The sequence below is a fragment of the Salvia hispanica genome, chromosome 5 (assembly GCF_023119035.1).
Source record: "Salvia hispanica cultivar TCC Black 2014 chromosome 5, UniMelb_Shisp_WGS_1.0, whole genome shotgun sequence".
NCBI classification, from domain to species: Eukaryota; Viridiplantae; Streptophyta; class Magnoliopsida; order Lamiales; family Lamiaceae; genus Salvia; species Salvia hispanica.
Window position 1 is genome coordinate 20,401,970 of NC_062969.1, and position 12,649 is coordinate 20,414,618.

Below are 12,649 nucleotides of genomic sequence, written 5' to 3' on the forward strand. Positions count from 1 at the left end.
GACATTCTCAAAGCATTGTGTTGATATTTCCGAAACACTATATTGACATTTTCATCTAAAACTCTAATTTGGCGGTTTTTTTTTATCTTTTTTTATTTTATTAATAGAAACAAAAATTACACGTGGCAAATTGTAGACCACACGTTTTCTAAAATTCTATGGTCTTAAATTAGTTGTAGTTAGCAATTAAGTGATGAGTTAGCAATTGATCACTCCTCCGCACTTGTATATGGAAAATGAATTCGTATAAGTTTGCTTTCTATACCTCTATGTATCTATCTAATTTGGCTCAAACAAAGAGAAAGCTCAGTTATAGTTGAACAACTGAAAAAGAAACACAATTCAGCAAGATAGGAACGAAGGAAGTAGCAAACAAATGTGGCATTCTTTTCAAATAATTTGTTTAATAAAAAATGGGAGTATTTATTTTATTTTGACATATATTTTGTACGAATTCTTTTTCATTTGCTTGCCAATGAATGTTTTCATTCTATGAAAATATGATTTTCTCATTCCCAGTCCAATTATTAGACCAAATTATACAGTCTTAAATAGAAGTGATACGGTGTGGAAACATATGCAAAATCAATAAAATATCATGGTTGAAGATACCCCAAAACAACAACTCCATTTACAAATTTGCATTGCAGTAGCAGCTCTCAAATCATAAAATATACATTCCTAAAATCAGACATTTGGCAAACAAGATATACAAAATTATACTACTAATATGTAGGAACACTATATAAGCTCTATGCTTACAAAACTACAATACTTGCCTCCAATAAACACAGCAACCAACATTCACTCTAAGGGTGGCGTCCGTTCCTGAAAAATTCATCACCAAACTGTTACACTATTGCTCGAATACATCAACCTGATTGAATTCTTGCTGCCAACCAAGTTTTCAAAAATGATTGGCAAGCCCGTACCTCATGGAATGCGTATGAGACCCAACAACGGCTCCTCTTGTAGCGCTAGGGCGTCGGTTCCTTTGGTCTTGTTGTGTGCCAGTGCGTACAGCAGCGACTTCCTTCTCCATGGCAGCTACTTCTCTCCGCATCTTCTTGGCCTCGACTTCCATTGCCTTGTTCAACATTTCAACCTTTTTGGCCAACATCTGATCATGGGAAAAAACAGTTCAGAGAGAGTGGGTAGGCAGGGGATGGGGTGGGATGGGGTGCGGTGCAGGGTGTAATAAAACCAGTAATTTAGCGATCACCAGACCTCAATGGCATCATCTTTGTCCTTGAGGCTTTGATCTTTCTCATGGCAAAATTTCCGCAGCGTAATAACCTCTTTCTGCAGCATATCATATAGCATCCCAGAAACACAGTCTTCATATCCATTTGCCAGCTTTTCAGTTAAGATAACTCCATTCCCATTCTCACAAGGATGGGTTGTTCCATTGTTTGGTGGGGTGTCTTTTCCGTTGGTAAGTCGACTGTCTTTCTCGTTCACATCCATTACCCTCCTATCACCATTGGATAGCTCACCATCACTTTCAAATGAACTTGATGAATCTCTTTCCAGCTTTAACAGTGAACTCGCATTAATGATCCGGGATGACGCTGATAAGCCCCCTTTTCTAGACAGAATTCCATTTGATGATGGTCTCGATAAGTTCTCAGATCCACCAAGTGATTGCCTGCGCAAAGCTCCATTGCTCGTACTTCTTCCTTGTGATGCAGCACGATTTATACCATTTGGATGCCCTTTAAGCCTTTCCTCCAAAACTTTAAAGCGTAAATGGTATTTTTCCTGGTAGCATATGAAGAAGATCGAGATCAGATCAATTCACAAATTATCGCAGCAGAATGAACAAGGAGTATGGGTGGTATATTCACCTTCAGTTGCGCTTCCGCCTTAGCAGCACGCTCCGCAATAGCCAGCTTATCTTTCAGCTGCTGCATTTCTCCCTGTTTCAGTCCCATTAAGTCCAAATTAATTAATGTATGCTACTAGCATGCTATTCAACATGATTAATCAGCTAAATCACTTAATCTAAGCATTATAATGAGGTAATGCAGGGGAACCTGATAGAATTTTCTTTCTTCAAGCCACTGCTTCACTGGCATTACTTTGTCACTTGCATCTTTCCAATCGTTAGCAACAACAACAGCTACACGGTTTGCTGATACCTTAGCGCGTGCTAGTTCACGGTCTAGGATTCTTTTTTCTTCCTGTTTAAGCTAGGCAATTAGCAACACCTCAAGAAAAATACAACAGGCCACAGGCTAAAATGAATCGAACTAATTGTTACATACATTTATCTCTTGCACTTTTTTCTGGTATTCACGTACAGCGTTGGCAGCAGCACCCCCAGCCAAAACAGCCTCCTCAAGCTCACGAACGGTTTGTGTCAGCTTCTCGACCTCAGAAACCTTTTGTCTGTGCATTTTGTCCAATATTCTATTCTCTTCCTGATGTGATATCATAAGCGTATGTATCAGAAATCAAAACCAGAACCTAATATCATACCTTTACTAGAAAATATGTAAAACATAAAATGGTATAAAATAGAAAAACCTGGCATATCTCAATCTGTTTACCCAAATCCTGGTTTTTGTTCTGCAAATCATCAACCATGGATGCTTTTGCTAGAGCAATTTGAACAGTACGTTCTGCTTCTAACAGAGCAGCCTCTTTTGATTTAGTAAGCCGATCAAGAGCTCTGTTGTCCTCCTGTAGCTTTGCTACCTAATAAACGCAACATTTAGTATTTTTAGTCAGAGACCTTTATAGCTCAATCTTAACATACAGCAGTAAGGTTCATCTGCGGAGTAATAATTAGAATACTAAATGCTAGAGGAACTCAAAGTGACCCAGCCGAGTACCTCAATTCTGGTAAGCTTTAACTCGGCCTCCAGAGGTGCGATGATTGCTTCAATGGGAGGCATCTCGTCATCTTTCTGTGCCGCATGCACTCTTCGAAGTGTGGCTTCTGCAGCAAATTGAGCAGCCAAAGCAGCTTTTTTCTCCTCATTTATTTTCTTGATTTCTAGATTCTGAAATTCACAAGGAATAATATAACCTTATATTAAATGGACGTTATAATTTAATGTTTCAAGAAGTTAATACTGAAAATTCAGAAACTGTTGTCATACCTTGCTTTCAAGTTGCAATTCTGCAGCTTTTAACTTTGCATCTACTTTCTTAAGCTCTTCAGTTAGCTACAGAAACACCATAAGGTTTTATCAGACCATCCCTCAAAAAAAGAAGCGTATTATTTATGTTCTTGAAAAAAATCAGAACACCACACCACATATAGTGTAAAGAGTAAAAGAACAAAAGAACAACAGTCAGGGGGAAAACCCAGTAGTAATAACTAATGAGTGCAAAATAGTTATCCTGAGAAAAACTGCTAGAGGTTGTTCTTGAATATTCTGTTTCGAGAATCAATCAATCAATCCCGAGCAACCTTCCGCTACACCAACAATATGTTGCACAGTAAATGACAATGACAAGATACAGCCCAATCAACTGTTTAACCAGTGAACAAAAGCTTCAATTACATCCACTTCCTCCCTTGTGATCCAAGCATACAAGTTCCACCCACATGCTACCTCCAAGATATTATTCAGAAAAAAACAATTCCAGAGTGTATCTTTCATATATAACGTTGGTGGACCTCTTAGCATGTGGCCAGAATATACGAAAACTTCAACATTATATATGTAAGAGTACCTCTTCGACTGCCTTCTCCTTGAGGCGTTCTGAATACTTTAATGCTTTGATTTCTGCATGTGCCTCTCCCAATTCACGGTCCTTCTCTGAGTATTGCAGTATAATTTAATAAGAATTCCACAAACAAAGATATACTTGCTTTACCACTGAGCAAAACATATTCAAGCTGAATCACACTATCCTTAAATTAATAAAGATAAAGGCTATTTGCCTTATTCAAGCTTCAGAATCTTCACAAATAATTGAATAGCACAAACATCAAGTGTTTAACCTTTTCCAGCAATTTTACACCATACCAAATGCTAGTTATGTTTGGGATCATGTTTTCTGTTCATATGGAGGATAAAAATGACGGTGATATTGCCATCAGTGAAGTACTGGTGGTCCTCACCGCCTTCAATGAGAGGGCTGAAACGTGAAGCATATCATTGTTTCAAGCACATACGATTCAATCTAGAATCTACCAATTTATCACAAACAGCAATTTTAGATCATATATTTTCAGACCTGCAGCACACACCCTATGCAAATTGCAAAAACACCGCAATTATATCATCAATCCTATAAAGACAATAGCAGCCACATATTTACAACAAATCTAAATCGGAAATCTTAAAATCTCACTTCGAATGCTGCTCGAAATCCATACTTGGACAGACCAAGGACCACAACTAAGTGGAGAGAAGATGAGCCAATAAAGCCAAACAATGTGTTTCTTATTCAAAAAAAATGAAAGAGGCTCAATAAAGTGTGCAGTGCAATATCATTAATATTGAAATGATACAAAAATACAAATCTGATGAATCCCATAAGCAACATGCAGTGGGGACTAGAGAATTGACTTTACGTTCACTCATTCAGAGCAAAAGGTCCACTGCCCACACAACCACATGCTGCACCCGTTTCTTTTTCTTTTTCCTTTCTATTCCTATCTTTAGCTATACGTAACAACAGTCACAATCTGTATTTTTATACTTAAAAAGCTTTAAATATTGGACTTCAAATAAAAAAACATTAGACAAAATGAACTTGTAACCATTCAAATGATCTTGATAAAACAAAAAAATGAGATTAAAGATGTTGTTTCAGGGGCTAAATCAGGGGGGAAAGAATAGCCCTTTCATATGAAGAAAACATCATTTTTTAATAGAAATATGCAGATCGCACATTTCAACATTCATAGCTCTCATAATTACTTGTATATCTTATTTTAAAATTAATACATTCTGTTTAAAATTACCGGCGACCACAAATTCATCTTATAGATAATCTATTGTATGATTAAAATCAGAAGTTATCATCAAAAAATGGAAGGATTTAGAAATCAGTGAATTAGAAATAAAATGGAGATTTAGCGAAAATCGAAAGTTGAAAATGATGACAAACCTCGAAGTTCGTTTTCGAGACGAGTGAGCTCGACGCGCACCGGATCGGAGCCATGCAATAGAGTAATGATGTCGTCGGAGTCGGAGCCAGCTCGGGAGATGGCAGCGGCTGGCTTCTTCTTAGCCTTGAAGGAGGCCGACGAGGTGAGAGCTTCTCCATTGACGCAATTTTGATAGCTCCCCATATGTTAATCAGAAATTGAAAATCAATTGGAATCGGAGAACAACAATTTGTATTGTATTTGTTGTATTTGCAGAGAGAAGAGTAAGAATTTGATTTTGGTGTAGAGAGAGAAATTGAAGGATGGGTTTGAATTGATTGTGGGGTTTATATAGATCATAAGGACGCAGTTTAGGCGGGGTTTAATATGCAATTAAGACGCCATTTCTATCTTCTCCGCTGGCCCACAATCATTTACACATTTCGCTTCATTTTTGTAACCAGTTTTTTTTAAGTAAAAGTTTAGAGGAGGATGCATATCTTATCAAAATTCAAATCGTATATTGTATCAATAATTCGCTATAAAAAATTATACATTTACTTTATGGAAATCTTCAGTTCACCGTTATTCGATAGCTGAATTCTTTTTTTTTTTATATTACATTTATTTTTAATGTTACTGTCAAATGAATGGAGGTTGATATTTATATAACAAAAATTTATTCTAGTTTAGAAAAGTTTTCAATACTTTAAACTAAAACTAAATGTATGATAAAATAAGAAATCATAAAAGTATCTAACATGCATGCTTTATTGTGTACGTATAAAACAAATGAAAGTACAAATAACAAATGTATATTCCTACTGATTGCGCATTAAAATTCGTACCATTTACAACTTTATCTATTTTTTTTATACAGATAGTATCAAGTAGGACTAAAATAAGAAACCATAAATAGTATCCAACATACATGCTTTATTATGTACTATTAATAAAATGAAAGAACAAATATTAAATGATACTCCCTCCGTCCTAAGATAAGTGACCTACTTCTTTTGGGCACGAGATTTAAGGAATGGTATTTAAATAAGTTAAAATGGAGAAAGTAAAGTATGAGAGAGAGAAAAGTAGATGAGAGAAGAGAGAATAAAGTAGGTGGAGAATAAAGTAAGAGAGATGACTTTTTGCTAAAAATGGAAATAGGTCACTTATAGTGGGACACTCCAAAAAGGAATATAAGTCACTTATCTTGGGACGGAGGGAGTACTTAATAGAATAGCAAAACATGCGCTTGAGAAACGTCGAACCCGAATCTACACTAGGACGTATGAGCATTTTACAACTAGGCTATCTACATCTATTGGTGGTACAATCGTAACTTTTTTTTTCTTAACTGCTACGCCAATGCTTCTTGCCCTTTCCCTTTACACGTGTCCTCGGTTTTATACCAACGACTTTGTAGTCGTTATTCACTGCTGGCAGCTCAAAAATAATGTCGTTCGACCCAGTGGCCAACAATGTGGGGTGTCGACCACCACATCCCTTCTTCGCGGTGCGACACCCCCTCCCCACTCCATCATCGATGCTCTTAGTAGTCTGGAAATATTGTCATGTTGTATGTCCAACCATTCATAATTATACAAATATTATCTCTCTCTCACTTTTACTCGAGTTGTTGGCGTTTTGATAAAATAAATTGAGAAGTTCACTTTGAAATGAGATTTGGATTTTTACAGTTTAATTATAGATGATCCAAGAGAATCGACAACAACGTGCTCAACGATGCGAGTATGGGTGCTCAGCGCTGGAGCACGTCGATGCATTTTGTGTGGACTTGATCCCTAGTTGTCCGTCCAATGAGAGGACAACACATGATATTTTCAATCCAAAATGTGAATTTAAAAATAATTAATAAATAAATAACGATAAATGTATAAATTGTACGCATACATAATACCCCTAAATTTAAATTTAATTGAATTATATTATAATTAGTTTTGTTATCATATTATTATATAGCAATGAAAAAAGTGATATGAAAAATATAGTAACTAATTTTTACGTGATCTCGAGCTTGATTTGAAATAATTATATAATATTAAATTAATATAAAAAAAAATTTCTAAAATTTATAGATATTTAGGTGTCGCGTGTTATTCGTTAATTCTACACAAAAGGGGAAAACCTAAAATAAAATCCAACATCACATAATTGAATTAATATATTGATTTGTCGGAATTAATTAGGAAAAATAACAAGAGGGTTATAAAGTCTAATGATTTCGTCTGCAAGAATGCATGCATATTTGTAGGCTACGAAATTAAATATGTCCTACTTATTTTAGCATAAATTTAAATATCACGCAATATTTTCACAGAAAAGCATATGTACGAGTCATTATCCAACGATGAGTAATTGATAATGTGACATAACAACGGCAACATTTTTGTTTAGGAACGGTCGCAGCTCAACAACTTGTGGTCCATTTTCAAAAGTTGCTGCAATTTACCGTTGCAGTTACCAAACAAAACCAAATACTTTCTAAAGATGTGCTTTTGCTTTAATTGATTATTATATGATAAATAAAGAGTGAAATAGTATCGTTTAAGCAATTAATTGTATCACAACTTTCTAGCTTTTTTCCTTTTTTAATCTCGTCATAATCCGATTTATCTTCCAATTATCAACGAATGATTTGGTTGACTTAGGTGTTGTTTACATCACCTTTTGTAGAGGTTTTTTAATATAATATAATATAATATAATATAATATAATATAATATAATATATTAAGTGTTCGAATATAAAAGTAACTGTATGTAATGAACACCATTCAACACTATAAAGTACGCAAATATTGGAATTATTTTTCAATCAAATTAGTAACTAAAATAATTCGATAAGGATAAACTCTCAATTATCCAAAAATGACAATAAATCGTTTCCGAGTTGATTTCTTTACAACTTCGTTCATCAATGTAATGAGATTTTATCATTAATACGATTGTAGCTCAATATTTTTTTCGTATTATATATCAGACTTTTTGGGAGAAAGTCAAAGATCACAAAACCAATTAGAGATCGTCATATCAATGATAAGAAAAAAAGTAGAAAACTAAAAGCAATCTAATCAATATTAGACAAATCATTATGAGTCTATTTAGTTGAAGAAACACAAGCATGTGCTTAAAGAAGACTATAAGTGGGCGTAATTATATGCATTCAACATTCAATTCAGTAAACAACTTTATTTTGCACAATATAACTGGGAGTAATAAATAGTTATGCTTCTAATGTTCACCAAATATGATAAAAAAATAAAAAAATAAAAAAAATTTGATTAAAGGTGTGTAAGAATACATCGCGAACAAACATGTCGCACAAACACAAATGTAACACAATCACAATACATCACAGTTAAACACATGATCCAACATGACACTATATTTAACTATTAAATTGTTAAACATTTACTTCCAAAAAGCACAAACTTTGGTGACTGACAAATATTTTTATTGTAAATTGGTAAAGTAAAAGAGATAAAAAATTCACCTGAAATACTTTTAGAAATTTTTTTCTTTTATTGGGATATGATTCATTCTCTACTAATAATACTTTAATTATTTTTTTCTTTCTATCTTTTTGTTACTTTATCGGGTTGCATTGATACGATAAAACTGGTCATTAACTCATTAATTATTAATTTTATGCGAAGTCAAGAATTATGATTTCAATAATCATGCGAATGTGATTCACTTGATTATTTTCATAAACAAAATTTGACGTATAGGTGTAACAATGATTAATAGATAATTATAATTTGGGAAGCAAGAGAATGAAGCATGTGAGTGTTGATCGGGAATAATAATGAAGTGGGGGAGAGCAACATGGTAAGTAGAGTGGGTGGAGGTACAGAGAATCAAATCAGCTGGGAGGGGCAAAATAGGAAAGCGAGTGGGGAAAGCAAGAAGCGGGACAAGCGCACATGTGAGAAAGCGTAGAGAGGCGCACATGCGATGCCTTCAAAACAGAAAGCGTCAATCCTAATTTCATGTGGGTCCCTTTTTTGCTATTTTCAATCCATTCCTCATCCATTTATCCCTTATTAACTATTCCTTTCACTTACATAAAATGCATCTATTCTATTTCCCACTATTCATTTCACCTACATAAAATGCATCATCTAATGATATTCATGACCTTCAAGATTTTCAACCATAACCATAATTGCTGTGAATGATGTCACTTTTTTTGGGGTATAATTATGATAGGTGACAAATGATTAGCAGAGATTTTAATTGCTATTATATGATGAAATGCAACTAATACTTTGAGGGTTCCTACTTTGTAAGCCGATTATTCATCAATCATTCAAAAAATATTGTAATTCTTTCATTTGAACAACAAATTTGAAACTCCAAACAAATGAAAACAAAAAAAACCCTCCAAAGCCAAACCCATATATGTACACGAGATGAAATAGATCAAAATATAAAAACATTTGAGTCAATCATTATTAATTCATTATTAACACACGCATGCTACTTATTTGTTGCAGATGACAAATGCGTACGGTAAGGACAATAATAGATAGTTCAGATATTATACAATATACTTATTATACTTTCTTAGTCCCCTAAAAATACAAACTTCTTAAAAAAATTTCATAAAATCGATTAAGTATGAGAGATATAGAAAGAATAGTGTGTTAGTGAAAAATGGGTCACATCCCATTAGAGAGAAAGAAATTTCTTTAAATAAAAAATATTTATTTTTAGGAAACCGACCAGAAAAGAAAAAATTTCTATTTCTAAGTGATGAAGCACCGTTGGATCAAATGTAAGACTAGGGATGTCAATCGGGCTAACCCGTGCGGGTTCGGGCCAGCCCACTCGGGTCGCCAGGCTATTTGGGTGCGGGCCATTCGGGTTATGGATTTTTCGGGTCATAAATTTTCAACCCTAACTCTAACCCGTCGGGTTTTGGGCTAACCCATCGGGCTATTCGGGCCTAAAAGCTTTCGAAAATAATCTCTTGTATCAAAATTTTCTTCTCTCAAATGATTTTAAATTTTAGATACTTTCTTCTTTTTAGTTTAGAATCATATAAAATCTTCGAATTTTCATAGTTTTCTTCAATAATACTTGAAAAGAAGCCTTTCATCTCGATCAACTACAATATAAATTAAAGATTGTGTTCGTGTCATTATTATGACATTGTTCGTAACTAATTCTTTATGAAAAATCATATCTTACATGAATCATTATTAAAATGATAAATATATTAATTTGATGTGTTAGTTCTTAATTTTGTCTTGATTGGCTTTGGTGGTGGTAAGACACTAGTGGCAGATGATGGGACGGGGCAATAATGAATTGAGATGGAACTTGAGAGCTGATATTGTGGGATCGAGTTGAAAAGTATAGAATGGAGATTGAATAAGACTAATGATTGTGTAGAATGAAGATTGAGGATTCAAAAATATAAAAAACCCCTAAAACTTTATATTTTATAATTAAAACTCACAACCCATCGGGCCGACCCGCAACCCGTTCGGGCCAACCCGTTTAACCCGCCAACCCATTCGGGTCAACCCGTTTAGCTCGTTTGTATTCGGGTGATAAAATTATAGCCCTAACCCGCTCATATTATCAGATTGTTTGAGGCGACCCATGGGTTTCGGGTTGAATTGACGTACCTATGCAAGCAAAGGGGTAGGACTGTATCCCCAGAAATTGTTATTTTATTTATTTATTACGATAGATTTCCATATAACTCTACGTGGCACAGTGCTAGAAGCCAGCTCTGACTAAGGAGAGACCCAAGTTTGGCCCACATTAATTTCGTATCTCCCGTTCTCATTTATTTTCGTCACTTTTGTATATATTTTCTTTTTATTTCTCTTTTCCCTCAAATATTATAGTCTATACATATTAGAGTTACAAATATTTATTTTCTCTCTTTTTATTATCTTTATGTTAATTAGTATACCTATTTATATAAGATTTTCAAATATTCTCATACTATATACTTCCTCCGTCCTACTTAAAATAAAATATTTGGGAATCGATAAATGATTTTATGTAGTATTGTTTTGTGAGTTAATAAAGAGAGAATAAAGTAAAGAAGATGAAAAAGTAGAGATATAATTGTTTTCATTTTAGAAAATATTTCATTTTTAATAGGATAATCAAAAAGGAAAATGTTTTACTTAATAAAATATCATACCTCCAAATAAAAAGTTCTGGATCCACCACTGGACCGAGAGAGTAGTATTACTCAGTGGGACACGAAATAATTCTAGTACTATAGCTTTGGTTAATATATGATGAAAAATACAGTGACTAATAAATTCATACCCAATATTGCATCATCTACAAAGACACAAAAACACTGCAGGTGAAGCTTTAATTGAAATATTAATGCATTTTTTTTTTATCGTAGGACCAATGTAAACATCCAATAATTGAAAGGAAAATATTAGAATTCTCACATTAACCACACTTTCATCGTTTTTTTCATTCCATCAAAATTTAAACATCTTTGGCTCATGGTACGAAAATTTTGATTATTGCATGTGCAGTTAAGACAAATCATGCTCCCTTCATCCCTAAATATTTGTTACATGTATCTATTTTTATCTGTCAAAAAAATTTATCATTTTTCACTTTTACTTTGACAATGGATCTCATAATCCACTAATTCATACACACTTACATTTATTATAAAATTAATATAAAAGTAGATATATATTCCATTAACTTTTTCAACTCACTTTTATATTTTTTAAAGTCGATACCAGGTCAAATGATAACGAAGTATTAGAGACGGGGGAGTAGATAACCATAATGTGTATATTAAGTGGACTTTTTCACTTAATCTAGGTCGAAGATAAGAGTCACTATGGGACTCATTATTCCTAAACTTTATTAAGGCCCAAATAGTGTAGATGATGACAACATACATAAACAAAAGCTCAAAGACAAACTACAGTGTGTGCGTATGTGTGTGTGAGAGAATCAATACTGTGTATCACGGTAATTGTATTCCAATAATGCAATTTTGAAAATAAATCATAGTAAAAAAAATGAATGTACTTTTTGACACTAGTCAAGAAAATATAATAATAATAATAATAATAATAATAATAATAATAATAATAATAATAATAATAATAATAATGATGATAATAATGATGATGATGAAAATGATAATAATCCCTCCATTTTAAGGTAGTTGAATATTATTTTTTGTTTGTCCCAAGATAGTTAGTCATTTCTTTTTCTGATAAAAATTTTATTCTCTCTTTTACTTTGCTATCTCTTCATCTTTCTTACTTTCTTATCTCCATTTTAATCTTTAACAAATAAATTTCTTAAATCCAGTTACCAAAAGAAATGACTCAACTAGCAAATAGTTCAAAGCAGTATGCTTTATAAAATTCAGGCATATATACTTTCACCACTTTTAATCAGTGGAAATGCCATTTCTGATCTTAAGAACTTGGGTCATGTTATAGGGACCTATGATGATATAGACTCCATTGAGAGGCGATGACACATGAAGACAAGAATACTCACAAGGCCAATTATCTTACAAGAATGAGATATCAATGTAGACAAAAGATCCAAAAAGT

General features: G+C 33.5%; 1 protein-coding gene across 2 annotated transcripts; it reads right to left on the minus strand.

Moving 5' to 3' along the window:
* Nucleotides 1-576: 576 nt before the first annotated feature.
* On the minus strand, nt 577-5,363 carry LOC125189189 (microtubule-associated protein 70-2-like). 2 transcript variants are annotated; one of them, XM_048086447.1, is made up of 11 exons: nt 5,074-5,363; nt 3,688-3,773; nt 3,108-3,173; nt 2,838-3,008; nt 2,530-2,700; nt 2,268-2,423; nt 2,037-2,183; nt 1,848-1,919; nt 1,228-1,761; nt 933-1,120; nt 577-828 (listed from the first exon to the last, which is right to left on the minus strand). In XM_048086447.1, the coding sequence occupies exons 1-11, from the start codon at nt 5,255-5,257 to the stop codon at nt 810-812; spliced, it is 1,794 nt and encodes a 597-aa protein (XP_047942404.1). In that variant the 5' UTR covers nt 5,258-5,363; the 3' UTR covers nt 577-809. The 2 variants fall into 2 exon arrangements, with proteins under 2 accessions (XP_047942404.1, XP_047942405.1); XM_048086448.1 differs by lacking the exon at nt 5,074-5,363 and adding an exon at nt 4,312-4,380.
* Nucleotides 5,364-12,649: the final 7,286 nt, after the last annotated feature.